At 47.9% G+C, this 19,100-nt stretch overlaps 2 protein-coding genes across 7 annotated transcripts; both read right to left on the reverse strand.

Moving 5' to 3' along the window:
* Positions 1-1,065: 1,065 nt before the first annotated feature.
* On the reverse strand, positions 1,066-4,779 carry FITM1 (fat storage inducing transmembrane protein 1). Its single transcript, XM_070468829.1, has 2 exons — positions 2,071-4,779; positions 1,066-1,703 (listed from the first exon to the last, which is right to left on the reverse strand). The coding sequence occupies exons 1-2, from the start codon at positions 2,334-2,336 to the stop codon at positions 1,091-1,093; spliced, it is 879 nt and encodes a 292-aa protein (XP_070324930.1). The 5' UTR covers positions 2,337-4,779; the 3' UTR covers positions 1,066-1,090.
* Positions 4,780-4,873: 94 nt separating this feature from the next.
* DCAF11 (DDB1 and CUL4 associated factor 11) lies at positions 4,874-12,816 on the reverse strand. Of its 6 annotated transcripts, none has more exons than XM_020880963.2 (15): positions 12,514-12,816; positions 11,690-11,869; positions 10,676-10,803; positions 10,317-10,444; positions 9,982-10,046; positions 9,568-9,668; positions 9,184-9,330; positions 8,923-8,977; positions 8,498-8,566; positions 8,089-8,146; positions 7,805-7,990; positions 7,290-7,443; positions 6,722-6,874; positions 5,813-5,919; positions 4,874-5,722 (listed from the first exon to the last, which is right to left on the reverse strand). In XM_020880963.2, the coding sequence occupies exons 2-15, from the start codon at positions 11,842-11,844 to the stop codon at positions 5,588-5,590; spliced, it is 1,641 nt and encodes a 546-aa protein (XP_020736622.1). In that variant the 5' UTR covers positions 11,845-11,869; positions 12,514-12,816; the 3' UTR covers positions 4,874-5,587. The 6 variants fall into 6 exon arrangements, with proteins under 6 accessions (XP_020736622.1, XP_020736620.1, XP_020736617.1 ...); XM_020880961.2 differs by having other exon boundaries at positions 11,690-11,896; XM_020880958.2 differs by having other exon boundaries at positions 11,690-11,919.
* Between the last annotated feature and the right edge of the window lie 6,284 nt (positions 12,817-19,100).

The following is a 19,100-nucleotide window of genomic DNA, read 5'->3' on the forward strand; positions in this document are numbered from 1 at the left end:
AGTGTGGTTTAGAGCAGGGGTTGGCAAACTTTTTCTGTCAGACTATATAGTAAATATTTTAGGCTTTGTAGTAACTGTAGCAACTACTCAACTCTGCCATTGTAGCAGGAAACCAGCTATACACTTGAATGTGTGGCTAGTTACCCTAAAATTTTATTTATGGACAGTGGCATTTCAATTTCATGTAATTTTCACCTGTCATGAAATATTCTTTTTTTTCAACCATTAAAAAATGTAAAATCATTTCTTAGCTCTCAGGCCATATAAACACTGGCCACAGGAGGACTGTTGCTTGCTGATCTCTGTTTTAGAGCACACACAATGGATCCCTACTGCCAGGGTTAATAATTCTAGCTCCAGTATTTACTAGTTGTGAAAAACTTACTTAACTCTGTACCTCCATTTTCACAAATGTACAGTGGGAACACTCCTACCTCATGGTGTTGTTGTGAGGGCTAAATATGTGAATTTATGTAAAGAATTTATAGATACTTAGAATGGTGCCTGATACAGAGTAAGCACCATAGTATTATTATTTGTGAGTTTATCATCAGGCAGTAACCCATGGGCCCCCAAACAGCAAAAACTTTGTCTTTCTTATTCACGTGGCAAAGAACTATGCTTTGGCTCAATGAACGTCTTTTAAGAAAATGAGCACATATAGACCCTCTTTAGAAAGACAGGGTAGAAAGGGTGGCTGAGTAGGGTGCCCAGATAGAAAGGCCCCTGAGGATGGTGAGGGGGGTTTCAGTGCTGGAGGCAGGAAAAACAAATCAACCAAGCTGGAGATGGAGCATGTGCTTAGTGGGAATGCTGCCGATCCCTGAGGACACTGTTCCCAGTCCTGGCAGTGCCAGTCTTTGACATCAGAGCCCTGGATAGCTTGACGTCTGCAGAGCCCAGGAGACTGAAAGGACAGTGGGAGGGATAGGGGTCAAGCATAAGGATATTCAAGGTCAGTGACAGCAAGGAATGACTGGGGAACCCCGGCGACTATTACACTCTCTTCTTATTCTGCCCACCCTCTACAGGTCCTGCCAACCCAGTGATGAGCAGAGCCGGAGCTAGGTCTGATGTGACTTTATTCCTTTCAGTTATGCTTGTGGCTGGAGTGGGGACGAGGGAAGAGCCCATGGCCGGGGCTGCCTGGAGACCAGGGCTGATGATACCAGCTGCCATAGGTGAGGTACCAGGCAAAGGTACCCACGGCGGCCCCCACCACCTTGTGAGTATACTGGTGGAAATAGATGACGGTGCAGAGCAGCAAGAAGTTCCAGAGGCCCAGCAGCAGCACGTTGAGCAGGAAGACAAGGCGCAGAGGTGCGCCGGCAGGCAGCCCATGGGCCAGATACTTGGCGAACACTGCTGCTTCCTCGGCCATGAGCAGGCAGCAGAAGGTGAGCAGGAAGGTGTGGGAGGAGACCGTGTAGCCCCGCCACTGGTGGCCGGCCGCCAGGCAGCTGCGGCGATCCGGCAGCTCGTGGAGCAGCAGGCCCTGGGGCAGAGGCTCGAAGCAGGAGCCGGTCAGGTCCTCGATGAGCAGGAAGGCCCGGCCGGCCCCCCGCCACACGGCTGCCCCCACCACCAGCCGGCTCAGGTGCCGGGCAGTCACTGCCACGCGCCGTGTAGCCAGGAAGACCACCAACAGCACAAAGCCCCCCAGGAAGGTGCAGGTCCAGCCCCAGGCCGAATTCACAAACTTTCTGTGGGCAGAAAAGAGGAAAGGCTATTGAGACCCCTCAGCCCCATCGCTCCCCGTGTGTTCCCACCCTGGCTCTGTCTCCAGCCGCACCTATCATCCCCCTGTTGTTTTCTGTGCCCTCTACCCCCTTTGCCCACATCCACTTGGACTTCGCCATCTCCTTGGTCCATTCAGTCTTTTAGGGTCCATGTTTCCTCTTTGGTCCTGATCCTGTACCCCCACGGCTCTGTTCCCCTCCCCCCTCTGACTTTCTCCTCAACCTCCTAGTCTATTTTTAGTGTCCCACACTGGCAGGAGGACAGAAACCTGGAGGGAGCCGGGATCCCTGAGCCCAGGCAGCCAGCGCCCCCAGCCTTGAGTGGACTCACATGTTGAAGAAGTTGCCATGGCTGGCGAAGATGGTCCGAGGGTTGACGTGGAACTGCAGAAGGGGCCCAAAGATGACCACTGCTGCCAACCAGGCATGGTAGAGGCGCCGTAAGCAGGGGCTGCCCAGGAGGCGGGCAGCCTGTTCGCTTCCAAAGTACAGCAAGGCAGAGGCCACCCAGAGCAGCACCCTGACCAGGCCGCCCAGCAGGGCCCGAATCCGGGCCCCAGCCCCCCGCCCTGCCCCCACCACCGGCCCCCGCTCCATGTTCCCTCCCCTCCCCGCTAACCGCTTGCTCTGCTGAGCAGCTGAGGAGGGGCTGATGGGGCCCCCCCGGACAAGGACAGGCAGTGACAGGTGTGGCAGACACAGGGCAGAGCCCCGTTGGCAGCTGGCAGGCGGGGGAGAGGGGCGGGGGGCAGCGAGGGGCCGGGGCTGAGGGTTGCCACGTCAGCACGGTTCTCACTTTGGGTGTGTTTCCTGACAACAGCCTTGTTCCTTCCCTGTTAGTCCTGTGTCCCTTGACTTTAGGTCCTATGTCTCTAGCTCGAACCATGTTCATGTTTCAGGGCCACTCCTGTAGTTCAGGGCTGCTTTTGTCCACAGCTTGCTTGGGTCTGTTTGTCCCTATTTGGTCAGCCAAAGTCACCCCCACCCCACAGAGGTTGGACTCTCAGAGCCCCAAAGATCAAGTTCACTCCCACCTGATAGGGGGTGGAGGAGACCCTAGGAGGAAAATCCCCAGTCTGGAGTCCATCAAATCCTTGGGGTTGTGCCCCTCAATTACCTTAGGGCTTGGCCACACATAGAAAGTGGCCTCCGAGCCTGACCACTGAGGCTGGAGCCATAGGGTGGTGAGCAACTTACCCAAGGGAAGTCCCTGTTATTCATTCAGTAACTCTTGTGAGATCCTTATTTGTCTTCTCATTTCTCAAAATGAGATTTGAGAAATGGGATTTCAGGGGCTACCTTTGTGGAGGCTCATGAAGTAGTGAAAGGAATGAGCAAGAAAGGGTACCTGGGTTCTGGCCCAGCTCTGTGACTTTGAGAAAATAAACTAACCCTCCTTGGTCCTCGTACCATCATCTGCAAACTGCCCAAGATGGATTCACCAATTAGGATCCTTCCAGATTCCATTGCCCATCCCGTGACATAGCATGTGCTTAGGGACTCTATACTTGAAGACCTCCAGAAGCACTCACACATTTTTGAGCTGACACAGAATTTTTCACTGTAATTTTAAATAGTTGCAAAGGACAAAATATCTAGTGTATTATGTATACTTACTTTTAAAAAACAAAGCTATCTATATAACTCTTTCCCTGGTGGCTCAGATGGTAAAGAATCTGCCTACAACAAAGGAGACCAGGGTTTGATCCCTGGGTCGGGAAGATCCCCTAGAGAAGGAAATGGCTACCCACTCAGTGTTCTTGCCTGGAGAACCCCATGGACAGAGAAGCCTGGTGGGTTTCAGTCCATGGAGTCGCAGAGAGTTGGACACGACCAGGCGACTAACACTTTGACAACACTAGTTATATACCTCATCATTTTTCCTTTTAAAAATGTGACAAGACCTTAACAGTCGGAAATTATATTGCCATTCTACTCTCCCTACAGAATTTATCCTAATATGTTTTTATGCCTGAAAATCTTTCATTGATCATACATAAGTCTCTGCCAAAAAAAAAAAAAAGTAGATGATTTGAAACAATTTTTACACATTTCCTGTGATCATAAGTTGAATTTTTTTCTTCTGTATTGAACTTCCATATAAATTAGTACAAATTTCAAAATTGTTAGTAGCACAAAATATATTATTTGTACAACAAACCTTTCACAAAGTTTGATAATAATACAATAAGATTGTATTGGAAATGCATCTCTTAATGAGAACAGATGGCCCTTGGGGCCTTGATTGAGGACACTTATCATTTTAGTTGGCATCTCCTTCTAGCATCCTGGAGGTAAAACAGTTCTGGGTGAGATGGGTGGCATCTCTGGGTATTAGGGGGTAGAGATAGGTATCATTTGTTAACTAAGCTTTGCAACAGGGAGTCCATCCTAGGCAAGGAGGCAGAGGGGGGATGAAAGGAGCCAGTAGGGCAGAAGATCTGTGTGATGGTTTCATGCAGGCAGGTCAACTGGAGGAAAGAGAATGCCTGGAGGCCAAGCATCTGGAAAATTTATTCTTTTAAAAGTGTTTTGCTGTTGAACAGGTACATGTCTTAACCCCTTACTGTGCCTCTAAGACCCCTTGAAGGTGTGCATTCTGGTTCCAGAACTGCCTTAGAGATAATGGGGAAGGTCAGGCCAAGCTGCTCCCCTATAGTTCACACCATGGGTCTGCCCTGAGGCATGGTGGCTGACCTCTGCATGCCTCCATTTCCTCACCTGGAAAAAAGGGTGCTGTGAGAATGGGTGAGGTCCTGAGTGTGAAGTTGCCCAGATGGGGCCTGCCATCAGTGCCCACCAGGTGATTTCCAGCTCTGGGCTACTTCTTTCCATAGACTGGACCAGCTCCAGAGCAGAGCTGATGTGGGTGTTCCGGGTTCTCATCTAAAATGTGTTTACTTCCTATTATCTCAGTTTCCATTTGCTGAGAAGTTTCTGAGGTCTGTGAGGGACTCCCTGTTGCAAAGCTCAGTTAACAAATGATTTTGGTATTCCCCTTCATCTTCGGGCATCAAAGCAGTGATTTCTCTAACAGAGGAGCATATCTGAAAGCTTTGTTGAAACCTCTTTCTTAAAGTGAGGGGATAAAAGATCTGCAACAGGATAAAGAGAGAGACAGACGGATGCTGAGCCAGGTTCCCACAGAGTTTATTGAGGGAGCCAAAGCCAGTAAGAGGACAAAGGAGTCCTACTTCAACATCCCTCCTTGAAGCTGCTGGCCTCTGGCATGATGGAACATTCTGGGAGGGGGAGGACCTTCCCTGTGTGGGGCCACACAGAGCCTCTCACACCATAGCGTACCCCTCCCCCCAAAGACCCAGATGCATGAGAGAGAAGACATAATTCCCACGGTGGGAGGGTGCTTATCCATCCGCCTCTCCCTGAGGGGCTAGAGCTCTAGCCATTAGGACCTCTGGAACAAAGGCCAGCACTCCTGGCCCTCTGACTGACCCGTCTAATCCTCAAAGTGAAGGCCTAGGCAATGGGCCTTGCTGATGGCACAGTTCAGACCTGGCCCCAGGCATCTACTCTAGGAGCTAACACTTAACATCCAAACATGATTAAAAAACACTCAGGACAGTTCTCCTGCTGATCAGATAATGGCAGTCCTGCCAGACCCTGGCCAGAGACAGAGGTCCAAGATGATTGGGTGTGAGCATGTGAGAGGACCACACTACCCCAAAGGGAGGATCTCCCAGGGGTCAGCTAGGGGCCCAAAGCCTGGGCTTCTGTTTCTCCCCAGCCAGTGCCAGTGAGTCCCTAAAGATCCCCCATAGGGGAGAAAGGGAGGAGAAGGTGGAGAGCTGGTGAAGAGGCTCACCCATGACTGGGCCTGGAGGTCAAATCTACTGGGGCGAGGAAAAGGCTGTAGAGGGGCGGGACACTGGGGCAGGGGTGCTGGGATGCTCCTCCGACTCTGGCATGTCATCCTGGAAGTACTCAGCCTGGCGATACTGCCACAGACGCAGATTCCCGTCCCACTGCAGGGCAGAAGGTGGCAAGCAGTCAGGGGATGCTGCCCTCACACGGTCCCAGACACACACTGGCCTCCCTTATTCCAGCATCCTCACCGAACTGCTGACGATCTTCTCCTCAAAGGGGTGCCAGCTGACGTCACGCACACAGGCCTTGTGGCTGGTCAGCTTCTTCACGATGTGGCCACTGAGGAGGTCGTACACTGTCCAGGGAAGGCCAGAGTGGAGAAGGGCAGCCAGAAGACCTTCCAGCCATCCCTCATCTCTCCCTGCCTCTCAGGCAACTTCCCACCTTTCCAGAGGAGCAAAGCCCACATGTGGGAATGCTGTTAGTTTCTTTTCCCTACCTCAGGTTGAGAATATGATCTAGCAGAGCTTGGGTATCTCTGGCCCTTAGCTAAATGTTACAGGGTCTACAGTTAAGAAAATGAAATGTGGCTTTAAAGCAGCAATTTTCTTGAAAGCTCACAAGATATGGGAGACACCACAAAGTTGAACATGGGGCTGTCTCCATAGACTTGTAAACCTGCTGCTCCTCTTCTGGACACCTTTCTCTCTCCCTGGATGGGCCTTCATCTCAGCACCTCCCTAGGTCTATCTTAGGCTCCTTCCATCTGTGTCTGTGTTTCTTTTCATGCATTCCTCCTGCTTCAGTGGCTGAACATCTTTTACGACTTGCTGCTTTTTGTGTCATTCTTTCTGTCTCTGTTCCCTCCTACCTTTCATCTGTAATCTCTTCCCTGACTGATTAAAAAACAGAACCGTGTATATTTTTGGTGATCAAGTATATTTACTGACTAGAATTCTGTGTTCCTTTCTTAATTTAAAATGCTAATGAATAGAATGTTTTCTCTTTCTCTGTTTAAGCTGCCCTGCTTCAGGCTAAATGAAATTTCATTATAGTTCTCACTGGATTTTTTAAGATGCTCACTGGTGGTTACAGGTAGAATGCCAGGGGAACATTCCTGCCCTTCCTGAGACCCCCTGGTCTGACACAGTCCTTACCGACCACTTTGCCAGTGGAGCAGCCACTGTAGATGAACTGCTGGCCAGTGCTGTGGGTAGGGGAGAATCGGCAACGGATGAGGGTGTGCAGCACCCCGTGGCCCCGGTAGGTCATCAAGGAGCTGTCCCCTGGGAGCTTCAGCTTCCGCCAGGCTGGGGAGGGATGCAGGGCAAACCCTGGGTTAGGAAGTCTGGATTCTCCTGTATCACCAGTCCTCAGCAAACACTGGTGCTCACAGACAGTCATCTTTCCAATCCCCAGCTGGTGTCTCTTTCCTCACCAAACAGTCAGCTGATATATGCCAGTATGGCTCTGCTGATTGTCAAGATGCTGTAGTACTTTGGTATCCATTGGCTTGGAGTGAGTGATCCCCAGTTCCCACACTGGTAACCCCTGACTTTCCCCTGGTTCAGCAAACAAAAAATTAATGCCTGGCCAGGAGGAGTCAGGAGAGGGGTCCCAGCTCCATCCACCATGCCCATGCTGGGCCTTACCACAGGTTAAATATTTTAACTACCACTCCTGACTCTTCACTCTCCAGATCTCAGGTTCTACTTCCGCTCTCACCTTTTTTGGGCACCTGCTGCCAGCGGTAGTCCCAGTTTTGCTGCGTGGCAGCCTGGCGAGAGGCTTCCATGCCTTCCCGGCTAGAAAAACGGCGGATATCCCAGAGCTTGATGGTCTGGTCTTTGGAGTTGGAGATGAGATATCGGGCATCACCCTGTGAATCCCAGGATGGATAAGGAGGATCAGCGCTCCCCTCTCTCAGTTGAGGGGTATGAACGCAGGCTGCTCTTTGGTCACCTCTATCTTCACCGAGGTGGGCCTCGCCATTGGTTTCCTACCACGGGCCACACACCCTGGCTAGGTTTCCCCTTTTTTGTCCAGCACACTGGCTGGCTCCTGTTCTACATCGGATCAGATTGTCTTCTACTTTTCTTGTACAGAAAGCCCTGCTCCTTATGGGATGGTGCCGATCTTGCAAACCGTGGCTAAAGGAGGAGCTTGATGAGTTGCCACATCTGTTTGCTTTGACACCACAACTCAGTCGCCTGACTGTGCGGTCCTGCCTCTGCACCCACCTTACTGTCAATGAAAGTGATGCCATCCTGGTGTCCGGCGAGCGCGCCCACAGGCTTGGGGTCATCCTCCCTCATTGTGCGTCGATCCCACACTTTGCAGATGGCATCATCACCCCCGGAGAACAGGATCTGGGAGCTGACGTCAGCAAAGGCCACCGCATTCACATCATCCTCATGGGACTCAATCTAGGGGAGAAAGGGGCCAGGATGTTTACAACATCTTTCTAGGTCTTCCAACAAGCCAAGGACCAGGAGGCAGAGGCTTGAAATCTCAGGAGCAATACCTGAAGGGTCCGCCGGTTCTGTTCTCGATCAAAGACGTACAGGCAGCCATCATTGGCCCTGAAGGGAAGGGGATAAAGAGGGCTCTGGAGCCAGGACCGAGAGGACCCATGCTATGAATGCTCTGGAGATACTGTGTCTCCAAGCCCCGCTAGGGGGCAAGCCCTTGTGTCTTCTTATACAGGAGGTGGGAGAAGAGTTAGCTGTGACCTCCCATCTCGTGCTGGGGAAATGGTGCTTGAGAAGTGAAGCCACTCATAAATCTTGGCCCTGGAGAAGCCCTGGTTGTTCTGGTTGTTCTCCATGGCTGCCTGGGTACAGGTATCTGCTGTGGTCTCTGTAACGGTAGAGCCCGTTTCTGGGAGAATTTCTGTCTCATTAAGTTCTGGAGGCATCCCCACGAACACTCACCCTCCTAGCACTTCTCGTCCATCTGAGGAGACAGTGATGGAAAAGACAGCGAAGCGACGTTCATCTGGCCTGAAAAGAAACAAGGAGGAGCTGCATTAACTGAACTTTCCTTTAGCCCTGGTTAATCCACATAGAATGTGACGAGGGTGGTGAGGCACACTGCTGAGGGGAAAAGAAATCCCGCCAGCACACATGCCAGAATGTGGGGCACCTCAGTGAGGAAGTGAGAAGAATCCTGCAGCCATCTATTTTATCCTGGTCCTCTGGCTGAAAGGCTGGGTGGTTCCCTCCCAGGATCCACACAGAGAAACTTGCAATCGGTGTACTTTCCCCTCTAAGCAGGAGTTCCAGTTCAAGAGGTGTGCTCCTAGAGAGCCTTTCTTGAGTAGTTTCTGATGAGTCTGACCAGGAAGGGAAGCCAGTACCTTAGATCCAGGGCAGTGTGTGTGTCTCCCTCCCCGTAGATGTTGCAGATATGAACTAAGAGAAGCAAGAGAAACAAGAATCTTTCAGGGCTGAGGTAAGGGGGGTAGAGTCAGGGAAGAGATAGAACAAATGGGAAGGAAGCTGGACCCGGGGAGTAATTTGTCCAGGAAAAGGCATGGAGTCATGGCACGGAGGAGATGGGTATTTGGAGACCTCAGGTCCCCGGCTGGAGAGACCATGGAGGTCTGGGGCACACTCACTGTAATCAGACCAGCTGGAGTAAAGGAAATGGTTCCCATCGGGGGTGAAGGCCACATCCAAGACACTCCAGCCGACATCCCGGGCTTTGATGCTCTTGAATTTACGAAAGCGGCCATACCGGCAGTCATATAGTCGGATTGTCTGGTCTGTGCGAGTGGCGATCAGGCAGAATTAGAAAACAGCCTCCTGGAATCCTCCCTAGATCAGACCTCTGTCACTCACCACTGATCTGTGGAATTTTCCCTTGATCATGGGACAAAACATGTCTTCTAGCTAAGCATCCTTAAGCCAGGGTCTGAGCTCCCTGGATCTGGGGCTTTCTATCATCAGTCAGAGGGAACAACTCTTGTTCTAAGACAGTTGGTAGGACTAGGGTATGGTACCTTGACAGGCAGACATGAAGATTTGACCATCTTTGCTGTAGATGCCACAGAAAGCCTTCTGAGAGTAGGTATCAGTGAAGCCCAGATCGTTGGGCAAGAAGCTGGGGAAGCAGAAAGAAAGTGAGGGTAAGAGAAACTCAGGATGGCTCCTGTCCCACTTAGCAGCATCCTAACAGAGCTGGATGTGAGTACAAGGGCATTCTTCCCAGCTTTGGGTATAGCCTTTGTCTTTGATTCATTCTATCATCCTCTCAATTACTATACTTTTCCACTTTGCTCACTCTCAAAGCCTCAACCCCACATAACCTAACTTTAATATCCCTGAGAATCCTTTAACACTCATCCCTTCAAAGTTTAAGAAAGTTTATAGACTTATCTGGCCCTTGGAATCTCTCCACCAAGCCCCATACTCACTGAGACATCACTCGAGACCGTTCTCCAAGGGAGAAGCTTCCCTGGTGGCAGAGGCCCCGTTCTCTCTAAAGGAAGGGATTGGGGAATATTGCTAGCAGAAACAGAGGGCCACCTCAGCCACACCAAGCCCCCTCCTCCAAAAACATTGCTCTTGCTACAGGAACGAACCCAGCACATAGTAATATGTCCCACCAAATGCCCACTCAGGCTGGTTGAGAGCTCTCTAGCTCCAGCACTTGAGGCTTCCTTGGAAAGCTTACTTCCCTCTTTTCTGGGATTGTGGCTTCTGGCTGCACTGATAGGCCTGCTGCCAGACTGGATGAGGGGAGGCCTACCTGGTGCAGCATTTGAGGAAAGCTGAGCTCCCGCGCTGCCTGCCTAAGTCCCAGCCGTCCTGTGGCCAATTCCACTTGTGTCTTGATCTCACTGCATTCCAGCTCCCGGGTGTCAGGGGTTGCATCCACTGTGAGCACCAAAGAGAAGTCTCATCCTAGGTCTTTTCCAGCACCAGTGGACAGTTAGCAAGGCTGTGCTCAGCCTTCTCAATGTGGCTGAATATACTGAGGCTGCAAAGACTCCCTCATTTCCTGAATTATCTCATCTTTTTCTTTCAATTTTTGCCAAAATTATTTTTTTTACAGTTTTATAGTGGAAATCCTTTGATGTTAGGGTCCCTGTCTGCCTTTCTTCTTACCCGGTGGGTTGTATCGGTCTCCAAGACGACCATCCCAGGCACTGTCATGCTCTTCCTCTGAGTCCGAGAGGGCCTGGATGAGCTGCAAATTTGCTGCACCTCCTCCCTGCACCAACCTCACTTGGCCTCTGTGGAGAGACCCCCCATGATAAAGGGGAGGATCCCTTCCCCAGACCAACCAAATTCAGAGTCAATGGTTATGTAGTTCATAGACTCCCTTGTCCTCAAACCCTTGTACCGTCCCCATGTTGAGGTTTGAGGCTGACCCTCTGTTATTTTGTCTCCTATAAGACACACCAGGAAGCTAATTTTCACTATTATAAGAGGAGTAGAAAATCCCAGCATTGTACGGATGTTGACTGATCTACTGAGTTGGCTTCCCAGAGAGTTAAAAATTCTGAGAGCATTTCCTTCTGAGTCTCTGCCCAAGGAGTCTAGCATAAGACATGGTTTTCTGAAGGGATTCCCAAGCCGGTCTTCTCCCTCAAGGAGCCACAGCTAAGAATCAAAGGCAGTTGTACCCCCTTTCTAGTCAATTCCTGGTGGTCACTTCCCTCAAAGCATTCTTTCTTCAGGAATGGGATTAGAGTTAGGTTAATTTAAACTTGTTTTTCAAGTGAATCCACATGGCCTCATATCATGTGTCAATGACTTCACTTAAATTCAACACCCACTTCCCCAACTCTTTTCTTCACCCCTCAGAGCACTTCCTTCCCACCAGGGCACCCTTCCCTCTTTTTTATTTATTTATTTTTTTTACTTACTTGGAAAATAGGTTACGTGTGTAATCATAGCTAGACTCCCTTGAATAGTCTCCTCAACACAAGAGCGAACCATCCTGTTTACCCCGCCTAGGGGACTGCTGCCAGTGTCCAGCAGGGAAGGCTGTTCTGCTCAAACAGAACAGCTGTTCTGGGCTGATCCCATTCCCTATTCTCTGTAGCTTCCCTGACTGGAGCTGGTATCAAGGGACTCTGGTGGTGCCTGGCGGGGACACACCAAGGGGTAAGTTACCTGCGTAGGAGATAGGCCAGTACCTGGGCCAGATCCACATCTTCATCCTCCTCTTCCTCCTCCTCACTCCTACGCAGGCCAGCCCCTCTTCGGGGCAAGCCCTCGGAGGGGTCTCCGGACCCAGTTCCTGCGCTGCTACTGTTCCGTGATCCCATCTTCTGGTCACAGCATCCTTAAGTCCTGTGTGGGGACTCCTCCTGTCACCTCCTTGGGTTTGGTGAAAGCAAAGCCTGCTCTAGAAACACCAGAGTTTCCTGAGATCGATAGTAGCTATCTCTAGGAGGGCGACCCTTCCTAAGTATTGAGATCCCTTTTCCTCAGCCTGTAACAACTCCCAAAGCTTCTGGAACACAAACCTTTCCCGATCCTGTGAAGCAAAATAAGCAGAGTGAAACCTAGGGCGTGACCCTAGTTCACGAGTGAAAATCCTTTGAACAGGAATTTCTCAGTTTTCCACCTCAAACTCACCTATCAAAGTCCCTGGGATGGGGGTGGATTCCCAGGTAACCTCTCTGGAGAACCAATCAAAACCCCTCGCGGAAGGAAAGGCGCCTCATTAGCTTACCCCATCTAGCCAATCAGAAGCCTTAGAACTCAGAGACCCCCTCGACGCCCCCCTTACCGGCCAATTAGAGCACTCCCTTGCGAAAGCCGGTGGCAGCAACAACCAATGAGGTTAAAAGTCGGCCTAACACCCCCCCTTCCTTGCCTCACGCCCACGTGGTGTTCCGGGGGTGTGTACGCTAAGCGGGGGCAGGCAGGGAGGAAGCTGAGAAGCACCTCCCACATAGCTTGCGGTTACCGCCACGCGCGAGACCACCCACCAGCGAGAAGCAGTCGCAGGACCAGCAGCGGCGCGAGGCCTTGTTTACACGGACTGCCGCCGCAGCGTCGGCTAACCGCTTCTCCGTCACGCGCCGCCTTCGTCACGCATCTCCCCGCTCCGCGACCGGCGGATCACGGACGTCACACGACACCCCTGACGGCCCAGCCCTCTTGGCCAGCTTACTGGACAGCTGAGCGCGGTGATTGACAGACGGGCGGGAGAAAGTGTGCGAGGGGTTTAGGGGAGGAGAAAGCGCGCAACCCAGTAGGGGCGACCGCTCCTTGTGGGAGGAGTATGTAGGGAACCGGCTGCTTCCTGAATATGAGACGACGGAACTAGACTAGATGGGCGAGGGGCGGGGCTTACAAAAAACGTTGTTGTGCTTCCGTGAGATGTCTTAGCAAGGGATACAATTTGCTGTCGGTCCCTTGGGTTAATTTGGCTTCGCACTTTTCAGACGCCCTCTAAGGACCTACTCTTTTCTCCCCTTTTGCCAGTTCGGCTCTAGCCTTTCTCTTTTCGCCGACTGCAGCTGCTGCTGTCCCTGCCCTAAGGGGTGCCCGGCGCCTTTGGGACGTGTTCACGTGATGGGCCCTCACACCCTCCCTTCCGGGCTTAACTTCCGGAAGCCTTGTTCTTGTAGGGTTTGCTTATTCTAGACCTCCTGTTAGCAGTTTTGGCAACTTTTTAGGTCACCCCCTGGCGGTCTTTGCTGACGTTCCCTAACACAGTTGCGGGTCTCCTTTGGCCTTTACTTTTTGTCAGTTCCTCTCAGCCGCCCCCTGGGCCCTCAGGGATTTGCTGGCTTTCCTTAGACCTTCTGTCCTTCGGGTGCCTCTCCGTCCCAGGCCGGTCCTGGCGCGTGGCGCCTCCTACCCCCTCCTCCGGGTTTATGAGTAACTCGGCTAAGTCCAAGGCCGCGACTTGTGTACTTTGGGATCCTTGCCCTTGCTGGGGTGGGATGTATGTGTTTGGGGGCGGGGGGAGTGTTGATTGTCCGTGCCGGGCGCCTAGATCCAAGGGCCGAGGTGCACCTCAGCGACCCCAGACAGCACTCTCTTAGAAGTGTTGTCATCTGTCCCCTCCCAGTGCCGCCTCGGGGCAGATAGGGGAGTAGAGACCCTTAGTTTCCCTGGGCTCATTCTCCGTGGGAGGGCGAGGGTGTGGTTAGTCCTTTGGGCGATGCCTCCTGGTTTCTAGGTCGCCAGATCCGTGCTTATCACCTGATCACTAGGGTCGGCTTCTTGGGCCCACACTTGGTTTAATGTTCTGCTATCACCCTTTGAAATGCTTAAAAAATTTTTGAACAAGTGCCCCACAATTTTCTCTTGCTTTGGGATCTACTAATTAAGTAGCCTGTTTTGCCAGTCAGCCATCTCCTATTGCCAGGTTACTTTCTATCTGCCCTATAGTGTTTATTGTCTCAATACATCTTATATGTATATTTATAAATAAATAAATTCTAAAATAATATAAGCGAAAATGTTAGTCGCTCAGTCGTGTACTACCCTCTGTGACCCCATGGACTGTAGCCTGCCAGGCTCCTCTGTCCATGAAATGCCATTCCCTTCTTCACGGTCTTGAGTCACCATCAGAGAATCTTAGGATTCTGTGGTTTCTGGGTTGTCCAGCCTGGAAAATTTGGAATCCTTTTCCAAAATGACCTTTCCCTTCTCTTTGCCCTTTAAATTCAGTTATTCAAGTCCTATCACCCAACATCAAATTTTCATTGTTTCACGCCTCTCCCAGTTAGTTGATCTCTGGAAGTATTCTTCTCTAATAGCCTTTAGTTCTTAAGAACCTACACCTGGTTCATTAGTGTTTGTTTCAAATACAAACTTCCAAGCCTGCTTCGCTCTTTTTTTTACTCTTAGAAGTGCTGCCATCTGTCCCCCTCTTGTCATTTTTTTGTTACTTCTGCCAAGCAAATATGGCCATAAAGTCTTTACTTGTTTCTCTTCTCTACACCTTCCCAGAATTTCTTGTCTGGGGGAAACTTTGTCTCTACCAATCAGATTCCCTTTCTCGTGACCCAGTAGTGTCACTTCTAGGAAACTAGAAACTATGCCAAGTCTAGCATAAATGTTTATGTTCAGCAGAGCAACTATGGATTGTAGTAAAACACTGGAAATAAAATAGATCCAAGCACACTGCTACAGGATAGGATTGGTTAAATAAATTATGGTTCATATGGTAGACACAAAAATGCCAGGTAGCCATTAAAATGACATAGTCTTCTATTATTATGCTGTGGGAAATTGCACAAGTTACATTTTTAGGTTTCAAAAAGGTGGTAGTTCTTCTGGTGATGTGGTGGATGCAAAAACAATATGTTTCAATTCTGCATTTTAAAAGTATAAAAACACCCAGGCTTATTATTAGACAAATAGTAGAGAAAGCCTTGCATGAACTAATATGACAAAGATACAGTATGAACAAAGTATTATGGTTAACACAGTTCAACCACCTGAGGTCCACAGAAAACAAAAACTTCTGTTAAACTCATCTTCTTAACTCATTTAAAAATTACCTCTTTCCTCTTTTCTTCCTTAGCTTACAAATCTGTTTAATTTACAAATGTAGTTTAAAGCTGAACAAAATCTATACTCAAATCTTTGAAAGATGGAACTTGTGTGTTACTGAATAAGACATTTTAAAGTCATAGTAAATGTTAAAAAGAAAAATCTGAGGTTTTATGCTCAAAATGAGTCTTGACATCAAATGCTGAAGAGTGTAAGATTTCATCTCTTGTTCCCTTTGTTGATTTTTGTATGTAAAAGATTTTTAAGCCTATGAACTTGATTATATCACTTGTGACAATAATTTAAAAATGTATATGACCATTTATATGTTAGGATATACTGTGTGTTTCATTGAAAGAAAATGGTGTTTCTTTAAAAAATAATTTTAATTAAGTCATTTTGATAAACTTTATTGGCCCTTCCTCTCATGAATTTGAAATTTGGCATGTTGCTTGGTGACAATTTCTAAGTACTTTTCGTTTGGGCAATCTCCACTCTCCCCACCTACACTTAAAGCAACAGAGAGGTTTTCTAGTTAGCACCCATTTTAGGACTGGTTCTAGTGATTGCTCTGTAAATGTCAGCTAGCTGACTTCCTGTCTGACCTGCTTTGGGCATTTCCTGCTCATCAGCATGTCCACCAGGGGGCGCGCTGGGCTTGAGAGGAGAGAAGGAAAGTAAATTTTTCTCTGGCTACCTTTGTCCTCCCTCTCCCCAATTCCAGCCTGGTATGGCACAGAGCTCCTGGAACATGTGTCCAGCTACAAAGGAACATGCAGGCAACACAAAGGAATGCTTTGTCTTCTGAAGTGATGGATGACGTGTGTTTATATATTATCTTCTTATAGCACGCTCAATGTAGAAGGAAAGCGGGAAGTATGCTAGTTTACCCAGGACTTAAAAGTGTGTTGACTATAAAGCAATTGAGTAATTACGGGATTTCTAATACTTTTGTGTCCTGTGTCCTTGGGAACCAAATTTTTTGTGTGGCGGGTAGGAGGTACAAATGTGATATAGAAGTTAAAAACCCTTTAGCTCTTGAGTTTGAATCGGAACTATCAGTTTGAACTCGAGGTTTTGTTTTCCTATCCCTATCCACTGAAAAGATCTAGAAACAGTCTAGTAGCAATAAACACTCCTATCACCTAAATCTTATTTTTTTTTCTTTTTTTATTTTTTTTTTCTCATTTATTTTTATTAGTTGGAGGCTAATTACTTTACAACATTGCAGTGGTTTTTGTCATACATTGAAATGAATTAGCCATGGATTTACATGTATTCACCTAAATCTTAAAATACCATTTCCCATGAAGGAAACCAGAACTTGGGGTAGGTTAGGGGTGCATGTGTGCATGCTCAGTCCTGTCTCTTTGCGACCTATGGAATGTAGCCTGCTGGGCTCCTCTGTCTGTGGGCTTCTGCAGGCAAGAATACTGGAATGGGTTGCCATGTCCTCCTCCAGGGAATATTCCCAACCCAGGGATCAAACCTGCATCTCTTACGTGTCCTGCATTGGCAAGTGGGTTCTTTACCACTCGCGCTGGGTCTAGGGTAGGAGATGTACAAGGAAAGCATGGAACTTACCATACCAGATAGTAAAGAAGCCAGTAAACATTATCAGTTCAGTTCAGTTGCTCAGTCGTGTTCAACTCTTTGCAACCCCATGAACCGCAGCACGCCAGGCCTCCCTGTCCATTACCAACTCCCAGAGTCCTCCCAAACCCATGTCCATTGTGTCAGTGATGCCATCCAACCATCTCATCCTCTGTCGTCCCCTTCTCCTCCTGCCCTCAATCTTTCCCAGCATCAGGGTCTTTTCAACGAGTCAGCTCTCCACATCAGGTGGCCAAAGTATTGGAGTTTCAGTCCCTCCAATGAATACCCAGGACTGATCTTTAGGATGGACTGGTTGGATCTCCTTGCAGTCCAAGGGACTCTAAAGAGTCTTCTCCAACACCACAGTTCAAAAGCATCAATTCTTCTGTGCTCAGCTTTCTTTATAGTCCAACTCTTACATCCATACATGACCACTGGAAAAACCATAGCCTTGACTAGAGGTAAAGTCAAAAGGATTCAGGAGCCAAGGCCTATGGCCAAAGATGGGATAATTTGAGCATTATAAGGATAATTTAATAAACATTAAGTATGTTTAAATCCTTGAGTTCATAATGGTTGTGTGTGTGTAACTAATTGGTCACAAAAAAAACCTACCTGGTCACCTTTTTGAAGGATGATATGAAACCAAATCATTATTTTTTTAAATAACTAAAACATTTATTTGTGCCAGGTTCTAGTTGCAGACCATGGGGTCTTTGGTTGTGGCATGAGGGATCCAGTTCCTTGACCAGGGATTGGGACTGCTGCATTTCGAGCTCAGAGTCTTAGCCACTCACTGGGCCACCAGAAAAGTCCCCAAAACATTATATTGAAGATGGTAAATTAAGGAAAAGAATCAAGCAGTTATCTTGCTGTACCTGTATAAACTATGCCTCAGGGTAATGAAAACAGAAAATAAAAGGAATGTCCCTTTGTAAAGGAATTCCAAAGATTATGACTGAGTTTGAGGAGAGCTTTTCTGAAATCCCTAACAAATTAATGAATCTAGGCGATGAACATCTAGGCCTGGATTCTTCAGCGGTTAAACTGAAGAAAAGAGTAGAGGGGTAACCTGTAGATTGAGAGACGTAAAAGGTATACAGATTTTTTTTTTAAATGGACAAGGTTAGGCTATAATGTCTAGGGTTCTGGATTTAGGTAATACAGGAAAAAAAAAGCAAGGATGTGATTATCATGAACCATGGTGTCAATTTACACCAGGAAGGAGGGACTGTGAAGATGAGGAATATGGTGGTGGGTGCTTTTAGTGTTTGGCAAAGTTCTGTTTTTCTGGGTAATGACTTCAAGGTTCGATTTAGTTTATTAAGCTATACTTTTATTTTGTACAGTTTTCTGTATCTGTGTTTTAGTTTAAAATAAAGTTTAATAAAATGTGTTAACTATATTTTATCATTTATCTGGAGCTGCAGGGCATGCAATTTTATTCTAATTGGCAAAATCTTTTTTTCTTAAATGGTGGTTTGTCCAGGCTTTTTATTTTTTAAAATTTAAAAAATTGAGGTATAGTTGTATTAGTTGCAAGTGTACAGCAGTGATTCAGATACATATATGTGTGTGTATGTATTCTTCAGATTAGTTTCTTTTATAGGTTATTATAAAATATCTATAGTTCCCTGTGCTATATAGTAGGTCCTTGTTTGTTATCTATATTTTATATATAGTAGTGTGTATATGTTAATTCCATTTTCCTAATTTATTCCTTCCTCCTACCTTCTGCTATGGTAACCATAAGTTTGTTTTCTCTGTGTGGATCTATTTCTGTTTTGTAAATAAGCTCACTTGTACCTTTTCAGATTCCATATGTAAGTGATATGTATTTGTCTTCTCTGTCTGGCTTACTTCACTTAGTATGATAATCTCCAAGTTCATCTGTGTTTCTGCAAATGGCATTATTTTATTCTTTCCTATGGTTAACATTCCATTGTATATATATATACCACATCTTTATCCATTCACCTGTTGATGGGACATTTTTTTCCCCAATGGACATTTAGTTTCCTTCCATGTTTTGGCTATTTAAGTAGTGCTGCAGTGAACACTGGGGTGCATGTATCTTCAAATTCTAGTTTTCTCTGGATATATGCCCAGGAGTGGGACTGCTGGATCATACGGTAACTCTGATCTTAGTTTTTTAAGGAACTTCCATGGTGTTCTCCATAGTGGCTGCACCAGTTTACATTCTCACCGACAGTGTAGGAGGGTTCCCTTTTCTCCGCACCCTCTCCAGCATTTATTTGTAGACTTTGATGATGGCCATTCTGACCAGTATGAGGTGATATCTCATTGCATTTCTCTAATAATTAGTGAAGTTGAGATTTTTTCATGTTCCTGTTGGCCAGCTGTATGTCTTCTTTGGAGAAACAAAAACAAAACGTTTTTTTGGCCTGACAACCACTGGACTTCCAGGAAAATCTCCAAAATCATTTTTAAGGCTAACACCTTCCTA

Source organism: Odocoileus virginianus, chromosome 6, assembly GCF_023699985.2.
Source record: "Odocoileus virginianus isolate 20LAN1187 ecotype Illinois chromosome 6, Ovbor_1.2, whole genome shotgun sequence".
NCBI classification, from domain to species: Eukaryota; Metazoa; Chordata; class Mammalia; order Artiodactyla; family Cervidae; genus Odocoileus; species Odocoileus virginianus.